We start from the raw sequence: 23,376 nt of genomic DNA on the forward strand, positions 1-23,376 counted from the left end.
CCTTTTAAATAGTCAGGAACTTAAAATAGTGCCAAACAAATACCATTACATCATGTCAATAAATTATCTATAATGCTAAAGTGGCTCAAGATAGTGTATGCCTAGCATGAGAACTGAATGTTGTAAAAAGTTATACCCATGGTGGATTAACCGGCTACAGAGCCAAATGAGCTGCTGGGCTCCTATTAACCCTCTGTTTGTCCCCCCCCTGTGCGGTATTCTCATGATAAACTCTTTTGGCCCCAGGTTTACTGTGTGCTAATTTTATTAAATTAATTAATAAAGAAATATACATCTTTTAAGCACAATCAGACAGGGCATCAAGCTCCAACAATGTCTCCTAGAAATGACGTTCATATAACTTATGTCACAAAATGTTCACACATTAGTTTTCCTAAAAAAAACTGAAGTATGGTATTTATGTTTCAGACACTCACTGTAGAACTTTTATTGGACCCAAAAAATCAGACCTGACCTGAGCCCGAAAAAAATAGTTAATTCTGTGGTTAAGGTTATAGAAAAATGGTGGTCTAGGTTTACCTACACTATTAAATTAGCAGTATATAAACAACATTTCTTGCAGACATAGTTGAAAGATCAGGTAATGCACTATTAGACTGAATTAAGGCCCTTATCGTGGTAGCAGGGTCCTTTTTTACCCTACTCTCAAACCAAATATTAATAAATCAAAATGTCACAAACCAGTCGGGGCTGGTGGGGGCCCTTTGGGGATCTGGCGGCCTGGGGCAGTTTCCCACTTTTTCTCAGTCTGTAATCCAGACCTTCACATTTTTGTTGGAGTAATTTACTCATGCTCCTCTTCCAACTTTTAAACAATTATTTTTATACAGTATTTTTAGGGCATTTTGAGTCTAAACTTTAAACTTGACCTATTCAGTCTGTGCAGGAAGAATTTATGTCATTATTTTGCACTTTCATTATTTATATAGAGGAGAATGGCAGACCGAGTGAATTAGAAACCTGCCCACAAGACATTAACACACATTGTTTACAAAATCTGACATCTATACAAATAAAAAATAAAATAAAGTAATGTTTAATTAAAAAGTAGTTTCAGAGGATGTGTTTCTTCAGGTGTTGTGGTAGATTGGTTGGTTAGCACAGAGTAATGCTGCACTGTACTGCATTGCCACCATTTTCTCATTCAATAGATTCTCTGTTTTAAACTGCCCACTACAGACATTGCATCTCCTAAATGAAACAGTCATTTCTTCTCTTGTGAGCTCACCAGCAAACCAGTGTTTATTTTGTGTCCCTGGTATCACAAAGAGTCAGTGGCAGAGTAAATTCATGTTTGCATCAATGTTCATGTATTTGCTCCTTTATGTCTTCAGCCATATGCCTATGTATGCACAGTTGGTATGGCTCCTACGCTATCATATTAAAAGGAACACAGCAGAGCTTTGTTCTTGATCAGAAAAACATGCTTTTTTCCATGTTCAAGCATTTTTATCCATCGATGTGTAGAACGCTGGTTGGCAGACCGAGGACTGAGATACCCATACAAACATGGTCAGATACACAACCTGTCAGAAAGGTGGAACGGGTGCACAAAAGCTGTAGTAACACAGAGAAGTCGGCTGTGTGATCTGGCTCTGCAAATCATTGTTCAAGACACGACACGGCTCAGTGATCAAGGCTCTATCCAGGTGGAAATGATGGATGCGCAGGACAACGGTTAAACTCAGCACATTTAAAACATTTCCTGACACCCTCTGTTCGCCCCGGTAGCGCTGTCTCCTTTGATGATCCTTTTGTAAACTTGAATTCATTACAGGGAGGACCTATCTTGTTTGCCTAGATAACTTCAAATGTAATTTTCCTGACCCAACAATTTGTTTCCTGCTCAATATATTTGGAGTTAATTAGTGTGCAAATTTCACTAGAGGTATTGAAATGTTTCAGGTGATGTATGAAGCGTTCAAATGGACCCAAGTTAGCATCACAGTCCACACACTCTAACAGGAAGGTGGACATGTCTTACATATTCATCAATCCAAGGTCATAACTTTGCAGGAAGCCACTTATTCCCATTTGCAAGTGCAGGGTTGGAATTAACACAGTGGGGCATGGTATTTAAGCAGAGGCGGGGCTGAATAGGGTCCTGTATGACCACATCCAGTCACAGGACATGGGGTAATTATAAAAGTTGAAGGAACACACAGTAGCTGAGAACTGCTGGAGTTCAGCCCAGCCAGGATAAAAACCCAACCTTCAGTTACTGCATTAGATCCAATCACTAAAGCTTGCCTCTCAAATCCCTCACCCAGGAATTGGCAGGAGCCTCCTAATAAGCACTCGCTTTCTGAACAAAAGGCAGGAGAGATATAGGTGAGGTGTAGAACCAAACTGGCTGTTTTTTTTACCTCCTGCTAGCTAATTGATGACCTAGATAGTTGAGGGAGACAGCTGTATAACTCACTGTTAAAGGAAAACATGGAGAGGGGGAGAAAAGCATCGCTCTCCTTTTGTCTCCCTGACCATCTTCCAGCTGCTGGTGGAATTGTGTTTAGTTTGTCTGAAGGTTGTATGACTAAGATGGGTGTCTGCAGCCAGCATGCCTCATAGTAATGCATAACATTTGGGTTTTTATGGCAAAAAAAGGTGACCTTGTTAAGTAATCTAAGCCAGGAGGCCTTTGATAGACGGCAACATGCCAGAAGTGGTCAAGTTCAGTGTTAGCTCAAAGCAGAACATTATGATAATGTTGCACATTGAAAATGTATGTTCAAACATCCAGGAACATGCAATTCAACAAGATTCAGAAAATGTTTAGAACTGATATCCGGAAAGAAAAGTTCTGATTTTACAAAAGGATATCAGAATATAGAAGCTAGTGGGTGATAGGACCTAAAATACTGTATATCTCATGATACATTGCCACATTTACCACCTTAATGATAACATGACTCATTTCTGATTTGTTTGTACTAATCATTTAAGTGTCTGACAGTTTAAGATTTCGGGCTTCTGGACTGCACTTGATTGCTAATTGAACTACTGGTTAGATGTTACTGATTGCTGTATCTGTTTTCAGTTTAAAGGATCGGTAACAATTTTACATTTCAGAGACAATGTACTTGGGGAGTGGTGGCAGCTAAACTGAGAAATTGCAATATGGCTTTGAGCTTTATATTTTAGCGAGGTGCTCAGGGCTTCCACATCGTTCAGAAGCCACCTCTTGCAAAAAGTCTGACCTCTGTGACTTTCCTTTCCATCTTCAGGTTGTTTTTTTTGGTGGCTTTACACCGGGAATGTCTCGCCACGTCTTTAATGACATGTAATGCAGAAAACAGCAACAACATTGAAATTGTGTGGAAAGCGCCAAATGCTAGTAAGCTGCTTTGATTTGATTCTCTGACGTAGGTACGGTGGATCAAGAGGGTCACATTATTCTCAGCAGGTACACATAAAAAACACAGCAATGTAAACCTGGCCCTACAATGTGACTCCAAATGATTTACCGGCCAGCTGGCGGGTGACCCCAATTTATTTTTCTGCCATACCTAAAATTTACCGGCATTTGGTGCTTTGAGGGTGTTAATTTTGGACCCTGTGTTGACTGCCTGTGAAAACAGTTGTATAATGTCTTCTGTAGCTCTGGTGGGAGCTTTATCAAGAACATTACTCAAGTTACATCATGTAGGTTAGTGTTTGATTGTAGGAAGTGTATAGGAGCTTGACCTAGGGACTGAAACTCAGATATTTTATATATATATAATATGTTGGCTTTCCCTGCTTTGATTCTGACCATTTTTTCTGTGCTCCTTTACAGTAATACTATAAGACTGTGACACATTATTGGAAATTATGATATTAGTGAATTAAGGTTGGTTAGGGCAACCTGGTGGTTTAGGGCTTAAGGAGCAGTCCAAGAATTCAAACGACCCTGGTTCGCGTCCAGCCAGGAATTATTGTTGCATATTGTTCCTGATATTTATCACCTTGTTTCCCATCATGTATCTGCTGTCATCTGTATAATAAAGGCATACAACACCCAAAATGTTTTAATTTACAGTTTATATTCTCCTGAAAAGATATTAGTTATTATTAGTAAAGTCAAAATGCATAGATGCATAGATGTTTCTTTGTATTACTTACTTACCTAACTGTTGTTGCATATTTTATGCTAATTCTAAGTCTATTCTAATCGTATTCTCTTCATTGGCTATTTTACTGTTACAAGTTGGAGTCTGCCTTTAGTCTTAAGAATGAATTAAGAATGGACACTAGCCTTTGCGAGAAAGATGAAAAACAGCATTATTAAGCAGATAAAATATGAGTTACTTGATACACATTATGTGATGTCACACTGAATGTATTTATAGGGTTGGTGTCAGTAATGCATGCGTTGGAAAAATACAGTGAAAACGACCAAATTCTTTAAAATGTGTTATCTGCAAGATTTATATGAATATGTATAAACACAGGTAATAGCATTCGTATTAGAACTTCTAATTTCATTTTGTTCTCACCACTTGCACTCTTGCTACTGTACATACTTGTGAATTTTATGCTCAGACAGACTTTTGGACAGAGAGTCAATAGCAGAGCATCTTCTCGCAGCATAAAACCATAACCCATGAAAAGGTGACACAGTGAACCCGGGATAAGACATCTCTGAAATGCTCCCATACTGATCCTATCGAGACACGGACAGGAAAAACTGCCGATAAGTTTTCATTAGCTTCACTCGCTGGTTGAGCCTTGTGTGATTGACATAAGAAATGCCTTTGCTCTTTATCTCAAACACACAGATTCTGATTGATCCGCGTTCTCGCTCTCTGTTGCAGTTTAACTTTGTTGGCAAACTCCTCGGGCCACGCGGGAACTCGTTAAAGAGACTACAAGAGGACACTCTCACAAAGATGTCAATTCTCGGAAAAGGATCCATGAGAGACAAAGAAAAGGTAACACTCCTCTCTGTTATTCCATTTTTCTCCCTGCCCTCTTTGCTCTTTTCACTCTTACCTCCACATCATTTTATCTTGGTTTGCTGCAGTAAGTCTTTAACACGGCCTGAAGTGAAGGTGGGTAGGACCTGCTTTTTAAATTTAAGAAAGAGACATTAGGTAGGTATATTTTCGGACGTCCAATTGAAAATCCAACTAATATTCGGATTGTCTGACGAATGCATTGACACAAGGTGTTTCAGTTTTCCTCAATGTTCCAGAACAGATATCTTTTAAAGAAAAGTTGTAAACCTTCCAGATTGTTATTTTAAAAATAGTTAGATTAGGCTTCCTTCTCAAGAAAACAAACTGTTTGGTCTTCTGCAAATAGTGAAAAAATGCCCATCATGAGTTTCTTGAGCCCAAGTGAAATCTTCTAATGTCTTGTTGTGTCCAAGCTCATTTTGCTACCGTAGAAAAATAGGACAATAAGAAAATATTTATGTATTTGAAGCAGGAACCAGTGAATTGTTACTATTTTTCTCCCAATCAACTAATTAATTAATCTTTTTTTTTGCAAGTTCTAATATCTATGTTTTCAACATAATAAAAAGAAAATCATGTAGTTTCGATTGTTCAATTGAATTTTCTAAAACTACCTCATTGTTGAATTGTGTGCTAAGCTGTTTGTAGTGTCGCTGATATTATAGATAATTTGAAATCCAACTGTTTGCAATCCTTTAACACAATCACATGGAGCAAATTCATAACTTTGAATAACATTGTTTTTTGTTTGTTTGTTTTTCTTCACACCTTTAGCTTTATGTTTGTCTTATTTTAAAGCAGATCACCCCACTAACTCAGGCTACATTTGATTGATGGCTCATGGATCACATGGACGGTGTACAGCTTTCGAAAAACAGCTTCATCTTGAAAACAAATTTCAAAAGTTTATGGAAATGATCTTGGGGATCACCAAACACATCCAACATCCTTCAAAGCCTCTCTCTCTCTCATAAACAAAACACACACAAGTCAAATCCAGTGCAGACTCACAAAACAACACTGTGTCTTGATGTATGCTTTTGTTTTCATATAAACTGTCACCGGACAGGAGAACAGCATTTCATAATGAACCTAAATGGAAGTTTTTTGGTAACAAAAAAAGGATGGATCTTATGAGAAGGCTCAAATACAATCCAGTTTAACATAAAGTACATAAAGAGAGGATATAAATGGCTCTAACAGCGTCTCTTTAGCAGCAGAATTGATTGCAGACTGGACTGGTTAACAGAGAATAAATCGACTTGGCTCGTCTGCGTCTCTGCTCTCCCTCTGTTTGTCAGGGTTGATTTGTTGGCAGCGATGATCCTCCCTATCATACAGCACATTCTTTTTGATTACTGTGATCAATAGTCTTTGATGGTCGACTCCTCTCGAGTACCTGGAGAAAAGATCTGTCACAGAGATGTGCTGACCTCGGCAGCCCTTACCTGTCCCCACAAACACACCGCAGGATTTATGACTGACAGCTTTCTGTCGGGGTGACGCGCCGTGCAGTGCCACTTCCTCCTTTTTTAAGAAGGGGAAGAGGGATACACCCTTGCTGCAAAACTACTATTTTATCTTCAGCTGGTTGCTGACTCTCAGTTTTCAGCTGCACAGCGTGTGCCGTCATAGTTTTCAGCAGTTGAAATTCCCTGTGTAGGTCAGGGAGCTGCACCGCTGCAGAGCAAAAAGAGGCTTTCAAGGTTTCTCTCAAGTAAAAACAAGGCTGTCTTGCTATTACGGAAGTGAGGCATTGTTGCCTTTAAGAATATGTTTCTATTTATATAAACTACATACTTTACTGTACATATGGGTAGCACCTGACTGACAAGAAGCGAGATAATATACAGTTTTCACCGTGCGGATGACAGTTTATGAAAATGTAATTGTAGTCTTGCTACTCAGAAAATACAGTATAAGAGATGTGTTGGAGGATAAAACTGTACAATGTTCAGGGCATTCCCTTTTAAGCTCTTACATATGGCGGAGACAGTGCAAAGAGCTGGGATAATTGCTCAGATATTTGCTGCTGCGGGTCCTTGATCTTGTGTTGACAAGAATGTGAGTGCAGAGAGGTTGAAAGGCACCGAGCTGTCGGAGTCATAGTCTCCCGGTCTGGTTATGGCTCCGCGGTTGTCCTGCCGCTGTCAGAGCAGGATGATGTAAAGGCATCCGTGTTCCGCGCCCCCTTCTCGTTAGCGCTGTGATTAACTCATCCATTTTCCTCCCTGGGACTTGTACTCCCTCTTTAATTTTCCTGATAGACAAAACAATCACATTGTCTTTGTTTCACTTTTGCTAAATCCTACGCCGGCTATGATTGTGAGCTGCTGCAGAGAACTACCTTCATTGTCAGCAGTGACTGGTCTGTATGTGTAAGAACTGAACCTAGCTGTGTTTGCTTGCAAATAAATTGTACGCCCATTATCATGTGAATATCTAGGGATGATATAATTTAAATTACATTAGCAAGCATATGAATTACGGGAGATAAAGTTCAGGGTGACAGGGTTTTGCAACAAATTACACATTTCATTGTTCTTATCAGCTTACAAGTCAATCTGTTGACATTGTCAAATGAATTGATGCTGATTGTACGGAAGCTGTTGGCCATTGTTTTTTGCCTCATTGTTTTATTCTTTACTCGCTGTGTCTTAATGTCTTAACCCTTTCCATTGCTCTGTCCCTTCACCTTTTGCAAACTCAACAATTCGGTTGAGAGGTCTCTCTTTTTTATCTTGTCATTTTGTTCTTGTTTTTCCTGTAGGCTGTATAGGTTGGGTCAATTGTGTTGGGTCAATTTTTTTGTCAATAGTGGTGTTGGGTCAATTTTTTACAGTCTTGTAGAGCAGGCTATGTAGGATTTTATGATTTTCTTGGAAAACATGCAGAGGAAGTGATGCATGTGTGGTAGATTTGAGACAATTCACGATACTTCACAAGTGTCACGAGTTCACAATGTGATTTTCTCACAATTTCTTTGACAAATGAGATTGAAGACAAATTAAGACTAAAAAGATTGTCTCAGACAGAAATCTACAAAATATATTTTCTCTTATATTTTCAAATTATTTAATCTTTTTTTGTTTCTGAGGTAGGGTATTAACATTGTGCAAAACATACCACACCTGAATCTTCAGATATTTGTATCAGGATTTAACTGTCTCAAGATATTTTCTTTTCCATGTGTGGTGTATTTAGAATATTTAGAATTACTGTGTAAGTAGTGTCAAAATAATAATGTTTGTATTTCATAAATTAATACAAAAATCCATCTAAAACAACATGTTAATGACTCAGATAACCATGTATATTAGATAGTAGTGCATTGAATAATAGAAACACCCATGACTTTTCTTTGATTAGATTTTCTTTGACTTTATATATCAGCCATTGATAAACACACATCGGTCAACCACAAAAAAATCATACATATATACAGTTATTTAAGAGGAAATGTGGCCTTTCTGTTTAGACAAACTGACGGTGCAGTTCATCATTGCAGTAGAAGGCTGTATGACGTGTCCCTTGTCATTCAGTTAGTCAGATAGAATTTGCCCCCCATTTTTCAGTTTCTGTCCTTAATTTCATTAGAATGCTCGGAGCTTGACATTATTCTTTACCTCTAAGCTCCATCTGCAGGAGTTCCTGAGTTCAGAGCGTTGTGGCCTTCTGTTTCCAGGACGAACGGCTTTTCATAAGCAGATTTACAGAAAAAAAAAATGTAAACAGGGGGAAGATGTTGCCAATAGATATGAGAAACAGACAGCTGTAATCTCCCACCGTGGGCTGCTTAGTCGCTATAGGACTGTGCTGGATCATGAATGCTTCTTATCAGCGCTGGGAGAGGGGCCCCCACGTATGAAAGCTGCTATTATATCTACAGTATCATATGCAAATGATATGGTCACACATAGAGATTGGTTTCCTACCAAATGAGATCTCCACTAGGTCTAACATTTGCACATGTTAAATAGACCATATAGATGGACGGAAAGATGGAGTAAAAGAACGGACGCTTTTGAAGAAAAGAAAGTCCTCAGATGACATGTGCTAACATTAGACTGTATCGTCTGGGTTTTTTTTTTTGGCTGATGATAGTCAAAGCACACAATAATGATTGTTTTTCATACCTTTTTTTCATGCAAATATACCAAGGCACACATGAAAGGGAAAAGTAGAGACAGATCTGCAAGCAGTCGTTTCTTTCTAACACCCTGCTTACATTCCCTACTCGACACCGGCAGCTCCGTCAGCGCTGGTGCTACGCGCAAAGGAGCCCTCCGCTCGTAAAGCACAGATTTATGGGGGAAATTAACATATCATTAACATACCACAGGCACTCTTAAAAGAAGGTTATTTATAATTAGGTGACATCAGAGACATTGGCATGCATGGTGCTGGTGAGGGAAAAGGGGAAGAGGAAGTTGCCGCCATTGGAAAGGCCCCGGAGAAGACTTTTTTTTTTTTTGTTGAGAAGAAGAAACTGGGACGCCAAACCTGTTGTTTCCTTTGTGTAATGTGGTGGGAGACATTTGGGGTTTTTGCTGTCCTATTTCTCGCCATCAATAACATTATACTGGCCTGCTTCTGTCGGCCCTGAATGGCCCGTGCAGCCCCTCACTGTTTACATGGTATATTTTTCTGTTGCAGTCTAAATGAACAGTGCTTCTGCAGGCAGAGGTGGAGAGTATACAGTAACTTAACAACAAATATGCACTTTTAAGCCTGCACATATACCTACACCTGTTTAAATCTGTAACTTCCTACATGTTGACACACTCAGGTGACAGGTGATTGGATTGATGTTGGAACTCCAGCAAAGATGGCAGAGTTGTTGTGGAAGCCTGCAGTTTGTTTGAATCAGCCACTAAAAAAACTTGGTGTTTGCTTCAGCTAGTGAAGTGAGATACTACTGACTTTATGTTGTTGACTGCGATTCATGAAAATAAAGATGCCATGTGAAATGTAAGTCTGGTGCCGCAGTTGTTTTGAGCAGACTTCATTGGCAATGTCAGCGACAACTCGTCTGACCTGACAAGCTGATCAACATCTTGCAATCGACATCACATGTTTTGTGAAACTCCACCATAATGATGGATGAATCAATTAATACCATGGTCTGGGTTACTACTCGATCCTGATTGGCTGCAGAGTGCCCTTTAATCAAAAACGTATGACATTTCCATCGGGCTCAGCTGTACTTGTAGTTTATTTGGTTAGTTTTTATTCCCAAATCTTAGCATGCTAACACGCTAAACTAAGATGGCACTTCACTTCCCAGGAATCACCTTCAAGTGCAGTGTGTCCAGTGCTCTGATGTCTTTTGCTTTAGACTTTGTTATTTGTTATTTATTGCAAAACTGGTCCGTCTGGAATGCTTTTGCTGACACGGTTAAAAATTCATGATCACATTACGGCAAAACTAAGCGACTGATATTGAACCACCGAATTATCTGAAGACTAAAGTCCTTCACTATTTTACTGAACTACTCATGACACTATTATTTTCTTGACAAGCACTCTTAATCCATATTGAGTGAAATATATTTTGCCATATCAACGATAATTGTTTAGACATAGGAGCACTAGTTTCAATCTGTATTGAACACTGTCAAGTATATTCTTGCCTCCCAGAGTTGCTGAATTGATTTGAATAAAGCTACAGTGATCATGTAGACGAGATAAAATGCAAGAAGCAGAGAGTGATTATGATGAAGTGTATGAGAGCACATACTTTATCTGTACATTTGTTATGAGGACAGGCAGCTGTGTGAGGACAAAAGCAATCGGTTAAATGTGACAGCCATAGTTGAAAGGATTGTAAGGATTTCCTGTTCGCAGGCATATAAGTTTACAAGAACCCACACAAATATTTTCTTTCTTGTCTTTTTGTAATTCTGCAGCACCGAAGCATCAAACCTCATTATGTAACAGTTGTGGAAAAACTCCCCGCAGTAAATTCCTAATGCAAAAAAACCCAAAAAGCAAGATAAATATTCCTGACTGTGACAGCTAACCCGCGCTCATTCCCTAGACAGAAGATATATGACACCCAACTGTTTTTTTTCCTTTTGTACCATCAGGAAGAAGAGCTACGGCAGAGCGGCGAGGCCAAATATCACCACCTGAACGAAGACCTGCACGTCCTCATCGAGGTGTTCGCCCCGCCGGCTGAGGCCTATGCCAGGATGGGTCACGCTTTGGAGGAGATCAAGAAGTTTCTCATACCAGTATGTTCCCTTCTTTCTGCACACACTCTCTCTGCCCCCCCCCCCCAAATCTCTTTTCAGCTGCTCTTTGGCCCCGGCCAGCTCATTTTCAGCCTGTCCACAGTGAAGCGAGTGAGTAACAGCAGAGACAACCCGCTCTTTCACTCACGCTCTTTGTCTGTTACTTGCACTTGTAATTCTGTCAGGGCCGTCGGAGTGTGTGTGGAGAGTGTCTGATTTAGTGTGTGTGTGATCCTAGGTGGGAAGTCGTGGCTATAACAGGAATAAAAGAGCGCAGGAGGGAATCTCTGCGCGGGCCAAACCCTCCTTGGCAGCAGCACGCAGCGCGCAGCTTATTTACTCTTCCTCCATTCATTATAGATGATCTCTCCAATGCTCAGAGCTATGATGATTTACATCTCAACGTTAATTATCAGCAAACCCCTCCCCCATCCCCATCCCCATCCCCCTCCCTGTTACCTTTTCCCACTGTTGCCATGAAACATATTTATTGATCGAGCGGACACATGACAATCATATCAGTCGTTTTATGATTAAAGACCTATTTCCATATTAATTATGTGTTTTAATTTAGCGGCATAACAACCACTGTGTAAGAAGATAAAGGCAAATGTGGTTCCGAGGATTTATCAGCGGGAGATCTGGAATGTTTTGCTGCCTCAGGAACAGCGGTCACGGCAGTACTGTAAAGTACATTAATTAGATATTCCCGGGGCTGTAGCCCTGGAGATAAAGGACGAAATTTAATACAGTGTAATTGAAAGCGAGTCTATTGCTGTCTGTGTGTGTGTGAACACGCCGCCTCTCTGTGTGCAGGATTACAATGATGAGATCAGACAGGCCCAGCTGCAGGAGCTCACATACCTGAACGGCGGCTCGGAGGATGCCAAGGTGCCATCGGTGAGGGGCAAGTCAGTCGCCCGTGGAAGAGGGACACCTGTTCCAGGTCCTCCCAGGTAACCTGCTCGCAGTTATGTGTGTGTGAATTTGTGTGCGTTTGCAAGTTGTTGTGTATACGTGCACTTAAGTTCAGCTGGGGAATAGGGATTATTTACAGTTAAGGAGCTACTAGGAAAGCAGCTTTTTTTTTTTGGGTAAATGGCTGTGTACAGTATCCTGTTGCATTTCCAGAGTTAATGGTGTCATTTAGACTTACAGCACATTTACGACGGCCTCTGTCTGGCACAACAATACCAGAAATATTCAATCTTTTTGAGTTGCTTTTCAAATATAAGTCATGGATTCTCGATAGAGACTTCCATTTTTCCCAGTAGGTGTCTGAGAGACCCGTATGTTCAAATGCCTTAACAATCCCTGGCCAGATTTTCTAGATCTACTAAAAGTGTCAGTGCAAACAGTGGCGGCAGTTCTCAAGGAATTTGCGGTGTACAACATGCGTGTATTAGCTCTTGATTTACTAAGGCAGCTGCTCATTACACAGTCAGCTTCTGGACTGGCTCAGACTGCCCTCCTGATGCATGCTGTGGGTGAAGGACAGCTCATACGCTCATTCAGTGGTGGGATGTCTGATTTAACATAGTTATCATAGATAACATAGTGATCTTGACTCCACAGCATTTGCTAAGACAATAGTTCAACTCTATATGAGAGGAAAAATGTGTATTACCCATAGAATTAAAAAAGATGAATTAATAATATGCATAAGCTAGTTGTGGGCTGGTCAGAGAAGCAGGTCCATCTGCTCAGAGTGCAGCAGGTGGAGCTTGAATGAATGAATTCATATTTTGTTTTATATTTATTTTTCATGTCTGGCCATTTACATGACCCATCCCTCATGGGATCATTCAGGCTCTTCTACAACCAAGGAAACATTCCGGCATGTTAACCCCCCGCCATCGAACAGCATTATACCTAAACATCAACCAAACAAAAATACAACAAACATACGACATACAGCATATGTAGAGTAGAGTAGAGTATAGAGTACTGAGGTGAAAGCAATCAAATACATTAAATAAATGTCTTATAAACAGAAGAGTGCTGTTGCATCCTGCAGTGATTTTATAACACAATCATTTTCATCTTCACATTTGAACACGAGCTACTCCATGCTCTACTTTAAGAAAAAGTAATTACATATGTTCTTGTATATAATTATAGCTCTATGTAGTTATGGCTCTATTTTCTTAGTTTATTTAATTTTATATAAAAAAATTGAGTGCAGTTCTCTGGATATTTTTGTTTGTCAGAGGTCTAGAATTCAGTTAAAGTCATGGAGCTTTTCCTATCACAGCCTCTGTCTGGGCTCCTCTGAATCTCAATTTGGGCTATTGCTACTCCTGGTTTTAAATGGCACCCAAACATCGGCTCCAACCTAATGCACCTGTTTGATTAGTACGCCCTGTGTTTTAGGGGCAAAAAAAACTCAAGAGTTGGCTGATCAGAAAAAGCTATATGGGTGATTTTGAAAGGCACTGAAAAACAACCTGTTTTCTCATTTAAGATTGGTGTTAGCTGACAGCACAAGCACAGTGTATCATAATGTACAGACTGATAAAATTGTTCCAATAGGACTTACTGAAATAAACTTCAGAACAGGCCAAACAAAAGCTGTTTTATGTGATGGGTTATCTGTCTCTGTGGAAGTTGTTTCTCATATTCTAGAAGAATGAATGACAGCAGAAAGCTTCTTCTGAAGGCAGAAAAATGAGCCCTGATATTTCTAACTATGCTGACTGTGTGCAGACCTCAGCAGGAACTACAAAGGAGAGGCAGAAACCATAGATGATTGGCATAACGCTACAAACCAAAGCAGCACTGCTGTTATCATTTAAAGTTGCACTGTGTGACTTTGCTAATGGCATGGTTATTTCCTGAAGTTCCTGTTTTCTGTACGCCAAAGGAAACCAACTGGACAAGAGAGGCAAGACGTCTAATGTTAGTGAGTCTAGCTTTCTCTGGACAGAGCTGTCAATAAAGCTTAGAGAAAGTTCAATCAGAGGGACTATTTCACTCTTTCTTCCCTTTTCTTTCATTGATCACCCCTTCCCAGCCACACCTCTTGGCTTCTGTCCATTCATATATTTTACTCCTTCCCTATTATCCTATACCAGATACCCACATGGGAGCTATTCACTATATATTACACTATATATTATGCTGTATTCTATTGTTTTACTGTCTTTATTAACAAATGAAGCCACATACAAACAGACTGTGTAGAGCAGGGATCTCAAGCTCAAATTACCTGGGAGGAAGACTCAAAATCTGCATTACTGGGCCAGTAATGTGAGACAATTATCTCCTCAATATAGTCATAATACTTTTCATTTCATTCCTGGTTGATATGCTAGCAACAGCAAATGCAGTCTGGGCGCCACGAGCAACTACTTTGTCAGAAATACAACAGAAGAGCAACTGGTGTATCTGTTTACAGTGCAGCCAAACAAACACATTGTTTCAATACAGATACCTGTCAATGATTGGTCTTTTTTCTATTCCATGAGAACCTGCAGTCTGATTTCATGCTGCACACAGCGCAAGTACATTTCCACACAACAGCAAGACACAGTAAAGTTGATTACCTCACTGAGAAGTTGGAGGTGTGCAGCCTGTCACCTGCAGCTCTTCATCTAACAGCTCTCTGTGGCTGCTCCTCACTGTTCCATGACTGACTGAAATATTTAAAACTAATCGACAAAAAATGCAAAAGATTACCATGTTTTGTTTTGTGGAGGCATTTTTGATTGCTGTTAGCATTAACACTATGACAAGTACTTTGTGTTTCCTGTAATTGCTTCACAATGAAAGCCGATCTGTTCGCAGGTGAATGCTTTTAATGTGAAGCAGCAGCAGTAGGAAATGTTGGGTTTGCATTAGCAGTAACTGAATACAGCTCTGACACAGAGTTACTGCCTGATTCCCTGACACAATGCGGCCATCAGAGCTGATCGCAGCCATTCTAGACAATGATTGTGATTCCACAAGCAGCTTTCCGCTCCAGGGAATACATGGCTGGTCTATTTTTTTAGATAGATCGAACTAGGCAGGAAGTCATTCCAGTCACTTTGCAAAATAAAACACCCTGTGCCGACTTGAAATCGTATATCACGTCAAAACAGACAAAAAAACATTTTACTTAGTAGCTTACTTACCCATGGTAGAAGCACAACAATCAAGGTAAAATTACCAAATCAACGAATCTGAGCAAGTCAACAACATCAAACAGGCAAAACAATCTACTTCTGAAATAATCCTAATCCTACGGAAACAAAACTGCAAAGCCTCAAGGCGTTAGGAGAGTGAACGGTAAACAGTGAGGCCGATGTCAGTGAGGTCAAACTTAAAATGGCAACACTACGTTATGTGCTTTATACTTTAATGTGAATCCCTTGTGTGTAGGCAGGCAGTATGAATCTAGCAGAGCGCTAACAATAAAAACTCATTAATAGTTATACATCGAAAAGACACTTTTATTTCATGAAAATCGTAAAGGATGCATTGATTGTAGTTAGTGGTGGATTTAACTTATCACACTTATCACTACACTGGTGATTTGCAGTCATTTTGATATCAGTTAACCAGTTTCCAAAATTTCTACTCAGAAATATAACCGGGAGGTTCAGGGTAATGACATCCAGCAACTCCCCCTCCATCAGGAGCATCAACACTCATAAGTCATTATAACGTTCAGCCTTGGTGTTGTTGACCAACTATGGCAATCCACAAAATTGGTCATTGACATTGATGATTGGAGTGACAAAAAAAAAATCTAATTTACATTTTATCATCAGCACTAGTTGTTAAACTAGTGCCTCCTGATTAAACTGCTTTTAAGAGGCATAATTTAATTTGGGGGAGTCTCTCTCTTGTCAAACACACTGTGTGATTTGGGCTGATGCTGTGTACGTTTGGTGAATGTAAATGTTTGTTCCATGTTATGCTGCCACGTTTCACCTTACACAGAAGTCTTGTGCTGAAAGAGGTCACACTGGCCATTAAGTGAGGAAGTACCTTTAATAAAAAATAAAACAAAACTGAATTGGTAGTAAATAGTGTCTAGTACACAGTGATGCAATGTCTGTTGTCCATAAACATTAGCAAAGCAAAGTCAAATTTGCATAAAAGCCTTTATATGCAAATGATCTCCAGTAGATACTTGCCTCTCTACTATCCTTGTGAACCTACGCTAATTCCAGCTCCTCTGAGACCTCACAAGACTACAAATACAAATACTCATGGCCATTAGAAGACTTCAACACTCTCTGCGTCAATGCTTTGCTTTAAAGGAGAAAAAAAAGAAAAGCCACATAGATTTGTGTTGTTTGTTCTTTGTGTTTATAAAAGAAAACACACTTCTTTCATCAGATTTTGAGATAAACAAGGTCACCGTGATGGGGTGTTTGTATTGCTCTGAGTCAGAATATAATTGGCTATGTTTTAAATTACACTGTAATTAGAATTTACCATGCCTAATTTGAGAGTGATAAGAGAAGACCCACAGGCTCCTGAACAGGAAGTTGCATGCCGTTTTCTACATTTCCACACTCATGTCTTACTTTTGTTCGATGAATGCAGACTCTGGAAGCCATCAAATAGCCCTCTTTCCCTTGACTTTGACTGGAGCTGTAGCTGGAAGAGAAGTCCTGCTATTAAAGGGGAATCTTCTCCTCTCCGCTTGAGGGCGGTCTAATTTCTACCAAGTAAACATCCTCCTCTGTCCCCGTTAGTCAGAAAATTTGAGATATTCTTTTCTTTTTTTTCTCCTCCTGCCCTAGATCTGTGATGTTTCACCAAGATGCCACACAGCTGAAATGGAATGCATTGAAAGAAAATGACCCAGAGAGCAACCTTGGTGGTTTTTCTGCTGGTGCTTCAGATCAGTTAACTGCTTTTAAAAGAAAGCTCAGTCGGTGTAAAAAGCCCAAACAACATGTTACCAAACCACAAGGTCAGACTGCTAAAGATTTCCAGCAGTGCAGCTTGACTTTTCTTCCATCTTGATTACAGTGCAGGTTAGGTCTTGGTTCCGTGTTAATTCATCTAGATAACAGTACAGATCAGTATCTCATAGCAGCTATTTTGCAGCAGAGCTTTATGACAGACATTATTGTTTACCTAACTATTAGAGGTAAAATCAAATCTGAAAACTTGCACCACAGTATCTAAAACATTAATGCTAAAAATCAGGAACATAAAGTCTGAACTTTTAAAAATCGACAAATGCTCAAGGAAACATCCATCACCAAACAGGCAGAAATATCTGTTTTTTCATCTGCATTTTCCTTAATAGACAGGAAAGCAATTCAGCCACAAGACATGCTGTGTTTTGAGTAATGGACGTGACTCACTTTTTCTCAACTGAAGGAACTTGCCCTCCACCCTCGCTGTTCCTCCGTCTCCGCCTACACATATAACCTGCCGCTGAATGTATCAAATTCATCGCTCCGGTTGCACCAAGTCAATTCTGGCCGATGTAGGAAATCATTAACTGGAGTGGAAGTAGACGAGGCAGCTTGACTCCAAACATAATAAATTACAGCACCTCATCATAAAGATCTAGAATGCAGTGGACATCTCATATTGGTGATATATAACACTATCCTTGTAACAGTATCTTTTAATACTTTAAGATCATCTGAACATGTTGTGTAGAAAGGAGCTATACTGTATGTTACCAGATCCAGCCCAACTATGCACACATATCCGTTTCTCCCTCTAACAATCCACAGAATTTGTCACATTCTCCTCAAAAAAAGTAAAATATATATATTTGAGTTTCTGCTCTTTCATCTAAACCTGGATGTTTTTGTCTTGTGTCAGGACTCGAGGAGGAGTTCCTCCCCTGCATGCGGCGGTGCCCCGAGGAGCAGCACCCAGAGGAGCCCCACCCAGCCGGGCTCCATCTACCAGAGGGAGGGGGGTTCAGAGAGCCAGAGGCGCACCTCCAACCGCCGGATACAGGCCAGCTCCTCCCATAGTTCAGGATACATATGGCGAATATGTGAGTATATCAAAACTCTGTACCCAAAAATCGGCCAACACCAAGACACACTAAGATTGGGATAAGGCTACTTGTCATTCAGTCTTGTGATTCTCAACCAGGGGTCCTTAAGGGGGTTCCAGGGGTCCCCAGAAAGATGGGGAGTATTTTAATTTCTCTGTTATTTCGTTGGCTGGTTAAAAGTTAGTCCAATGAGAGAAAGTATCAGAATGACTATTCTGTCTATAGGTTTCCAATCTGCAGTATAGACAGTTTTGGAATAACTAAATCTTATCAGACGTTGATCCCTGAGACTACAGCTTATCAAATACTAGCATGATGGTCTGGTCTTTCCTGACATGTGTGTGCAATTTGGGGGTCCTTAACACAAAAAGATTGAGGACTCACTGATTTAGGAGAGTTAAAAAGTAAATTTAAGTCATTCGTCAAGGAAAAAATTCCAAACATTTGCTCATTCCAGTTTTCTATATGTGAGACTTGCTGCTTTTCTCAGTTTTATTTCATTGTGAATTGGATATCTTTGCGGTTTGGCCTAAACAAGAAAATCGACTTGTTTTGGGCTGTGGGAACCTGTGTGAGTTGAACTCAAACATGCATGCAGCACTAAACATTCCATTGTAGTTCGTTATTTGTCTTGCTACATGAGTGTCAGCATAAAGAGTGTGAATTTGTTATTGTGATTCGGTCTTGTAGCTTACCTGCACAGTCTTATGGGAGCCTGGCTGTAATATCAACAGCTACCAGAGATGAATATATTAGGCTTAGAGTCAGAGCCTTTGTGCGTTTGCCAAGAGAGTCTCCTGCCGCACTGTCAAGGCAAGTTCCCGAGGGACTCCGGCATCAACATCGCATATTTAGCAGATAGAAGGAGAGAGGGAGGTGGCCCGCATTGGAAAATTGCCCCAGCAGCCCATACCTAACCACATCTGACAGGTTTATTCAGAGGTCGCAATTCAAATGTGTGGAGGTCGTAGAGAATGACTCCTGGACCAGCTGTTTCCCATCATTGTCACAGTTGTAAACTGCATCCCCCAACACCTGCACCTGTGTATCTGGGTGAAGAAAAAAAGACCCCCAACATCTGCCGGATGATAAATCTAACCACATCGCTGCAAATTAGAAGCTGAATGAGTTTGACTCTGTATTATCTGAATGCATCACCATCCCAGGACAAGTGTTCTCCGTCGGGCGCTGACAAATAGGCACTTGTATTCATCAATGAAATGACAAGAGATGTTTCTTGTTCACATTTGTTGCCTTCATTTATCACATTCACTCATATGCATGTCCCCATCGTTCTCTTTTTTGCTGCGCAGCATCGCCATGGGGCAAAACATTTGTTCAGCCGGAGGGGTTTTCTTCCTCTCTCTTGTTCAGACAGACCTTGGTTACCTCTTGGTGATTTTGTCATGGTGACACATGGGTGTACAGTATCTTTGTCTGGATGGTTTTGGTTTACATAATCCATCCCTGTTAAAGCTTCTGTTTGTATCAGTATTAAATTACTCTGAATCCAATTGTTGCCAAACAAAATCACAGAAATGTTATTATCCCATGATCCAGGCTTGGCAGCCCCATCAGTCTTGAATGGTTACTATGATTGCAGCCAAATCTCATTTCATGTAATTCATTAGGTGCATTGAGATCCCCGTTTACCTGCTGCTAATCCCATTGGAGAAGAATTAAACATGATGTAATACTCTTTACAGAAACGAGGCTGCATGTGGTGGTTTTTGTGCATTCTCAACGTTGCCAATATGAAATCCAAGGAGGCTAATCAAAGTAACAGAACTTTACTTTCATGTTAAATCTGGAGCTATATGTAAGTGCAACTGTGTTTGTTTCTGTTCACACAGAAAGCTTAATTCCTTTGGGTGAGAAGACCGAGAAATGTGCAATACACGTGGGTTGGTATTGTTTATGTTAAATCCTCCAGATACAGTAATCCATTCTGAGCATTCTGGGTCCTTGCTGACTGTGGTGGCATAAAAAAAAAAAAAACTCATCCCCCTCAGGCTCTTCTCCGCATGTCCAGCCCTGTTGAGAGCCAAGCATTGTTAATTGAATCGTGTTCTCTATGGCGTTGTCCTTGTAGCCGGTTTAATCTAAATTGGGTGTAATGGTTGGGAAAAATATTTCAGATACAGTAATAAAGAAGCTGCATCCAACTGGTGTGGCAGGCGAGACCAGTCATGAAGATAAGATTGAAACCTATTCACATGGGACAAAACCTGTGATTTGTAATAATTGGAGAGAAAATTCATTTATTTTTATCTCCTGCAAATGTCAATCGAATCATCTGTAATTTCCACTACAGGTTAGACACTTTAGGAATACCCTATTTGTATATGAATTCAGCTGTAATTTGTTTTTGTAGCACAAATTATTTTTTTCCTCCTATGTCTATTAGCCATCCTACCAGTGTGACTGTACAGATGGAAATGTTGAGATGCGGTCAGGATTGAAATATCTCAGCAAATATTGGAATAATTTCCATTTAGTACAAATATTAATGGTACCCAGACAATGAATCCTAATGACTTTGGTGATCCTTTGACTTTTCATATAGGGCCACCAGCAGGTCAGATTGTTCACTTACCCAGTGAAATATTTGAACGTCTCCAAGATGGATTGCCAGGAATTTTGGTACCGAATCTGAATACCTGCTAGGCATCAGTATGGTACCATTGTCATTGTGAGCATGTTGGCATGCTGATGTTAGCATTTAGTATAGATAGGCTGATTAATTGGTTCGCTGATTATCTCGCATTTTGAGATAATCGGCATCAGCTGATGCCTCCGTTCACAAGGCCAATAAACAAAAAATGTCTGCAGACACATCTGCAGACAGCCTTGTCACTGTGGCTGTTGTGCTCCTCTTTGTAAGTTTTGGGCAGGTGGTGAAAAAGTTAGTTTTGAGCCTTGTGCTATAACTCTCATGCATCTAAATTTCCTCAGTCAACATCATGTTCTCTAAATGTTAACACTTTTCTACCATCCTAAATGACATCATATCTAATCTAAAACCGTCCCTTGTGACAAACTGTACTCCACCCCCCCTAAATACCAGTCACATTCTGCAATCTACAGCATAACCCAATGTATTTTTCTGTTTTTAATCATTCATACAAATTCTATATAACACAATGTATTAGTGGCTAAAGCATGGAATTATGGAATTATACATAACTTGTATGTATGACCTGTTTTGATGGAATTATATATCGGCCATCAGCATTATGTATTGGCCATCAGTCGCCCTGTTCCCAAAATATCAGCATAGGAATGGGAGGCATCAGGGAAAACCATGACACTCAATAAATTGATTTCAGAAATGATGTGATTGTAAAAAACGCTGTAAAATTCAGTTGGAACCTCCTAGCAAACCATGGCCACTCTGTGTATTGTTCTCACAGTGTCTGTGTGGGTTCCTTCTGATGGTCTGGTTTATTCCCACAGTCCAAAGACATGCAGGTTGGGTATACTGGTGATAGATTGCCAGTGTGAATGTGGGTGTGAATGGCTGTCTATGTGTTAGCCCAGTGATAGACTGGTGACCTGCCCAGGATGTACCCTTGTTGTATAGGTTCAGGCTCCCCCTGAGTCTGCACAGGATACGCAAGTACAGCTTGTTGCATCAGAGAAAGTGATATTGAATTTCATTTTGCAGTGTAAATGTGTTTCTGCAGGGCTAATTCATTAATGACTATGAATACCCCTGATATTACCTTACCAATGTGAATAAGTTTTATTTAAAACCAAGATCAAGACCAAAGGTGGTAAAGAAAGGAAAGCTAAGACATTTGTCAGGCTTAACACAGGATAGTAATACTTCAGCTTGATGCATGAGCCAACTTTTTGGCATCCTCAATCTGATAGCTTGAGTAGTATTTCTACCGCTGCAGCGGAAAAGTTTCAGCAAATTTCAGCCTCTTCAGCTTTCTGAAATATGCTGGCAGGAAGAGCTGAATAAATGACACACGGCTTTGACAAATTTTGAGACCAAGACAGATGACCAAGGGTTACAAATACTGGATTATTTGTTTTCTTTGAGCAATATCATGGGGTGTTATTTTCCTTTTATTGTTAAGAAGTTAAGAGCATTGTGTGGCACAGCTGTGCGGAGGCGCGACATTTATCTTTGAACAGATGGTATCGTACTAAAGTCGTCTGGAAAGAACAAGGCTTTTCTTCTTCTTTTTGATTTGCTTAATTTTCTCACTTTGTTGTTTGCTTTTATGACACCTTTTGGATTTTAGCACAGGCCATGCAGCATGTGCAGTTCTCTACAAAGTTCATAATGTGAGGACAGTGTGTTGTTGAACTCATTTGGATTTAGTACAGTGTGCGGGGGAACAAATCCAGCGCCTGAAATGCCTGCTCTGGGTGTCAGTGGCATCCTATCTGTTACAGTGGTATTGTAGAGCACAGTGGAGCGGCTGTGATACTGCTGTTGTAACATGCAGTGCCAGGCCCTCTGTTAGTCTTCAGTGGCCTCAGAGGCCAGTCCTTATCTTTTAACAACACGCCTCTCAGCCATCCACTGGCATACAAATGAAAGACTCACTTAGGGGCTGCTCTCTCTCCCCTGTCTGTCTCTACTTCCCCCCTCCAACCTCTCACTGTCACACTAATCCTGTTCTGTGTTGGAAACATAGCACTGTTGCAGTATTGCAACATACAGTATATCAATACAAACAGATCAGATAATGTATTATAATAGCTTCAATAACACTATCATCACAGCCTGCTTTCAATTTTAAAGTTGTTTTTCTATGTGTCAGACAAGAAAAGAATAATTTTAAATGTGCCAATGTGATTTATAAACCGGGCATGTTTCTCCTCTCAGCCTGCTTGTAACTCAATCACAGAGTAGCTGCTCTAATAAATGGCAATAACATGCCATTGTTAAAGTTTAATGTGGTCCTTAATACCAGGCAGTGTTGGTCAGTGTTGGCAGTGTTGGTGTTGGTGGACAGTACCTAGATAGAGCCGCCATGAAGACAAGTGGAGGACTCGGTTAACAATGATGGCACGTGGCTTGGGCCGAAAGCTAATCAGGCAATCTAGTACCTCCTGTACAGGTCAGACACTGTGAATGGTCTGCAGATATTAGCCTTGCATGATGTAATAGACAGGCAAAAATACTATTCGCTCTCAAATGATGTATTGCGTAGTTGTTGTAGACTTGTCATATGCTACCTTTACCTGTATTACC

General features: G+C 40.2%; 1 protein-coding gene across 1 annotated transcript in view; it reads left to right on the top strand.

Moving 5' to 3' along the window:
• khdrbs3 (KH domain containing, RNA binding, signal transduction associated 3) overlaps positions 1-23,376 on the top strand; it is a 101,045-nt gene that overhangs the window by 56,676 nt on the left and 20,993 nt on the right. Inside the window, exons 3-6 of the mRNA XM_035681475.1 lie at positions 4,815-4,931; positions 11,048-11,194; positions 12,011-12,150; positions 17,978-18,158. Of these exons, the coding sequence (XP_035537368.1) occupies positions 4,815-4,931; positions 11,048-11,194; positions 12,011-12,150; positions 17,978-18,158 (585 nt within the window). The remainder of the gene's footprint in view (positions 1-4,814; positions 4,932-11,047; positions 11,195-12,010; positions 12,151-17,977; positions 18,159-23,376) is intronic.

This window comes from Morone saxatilis, unplaced genomic scaffold, assembly GCF_004916995.1.
Source record: "Morone saxatilis isolate NCDOM2014 unplaced genomic scaffold, NCSU_SB_2.0 Contig9, whole genome shotgun sequence".
Taxonomy (NCBI): domain Eukaryota; kingdom Metazoa; phylum Chordata; class Actinopteri; family Moronidae; genus Morone; species Morone saxatilis.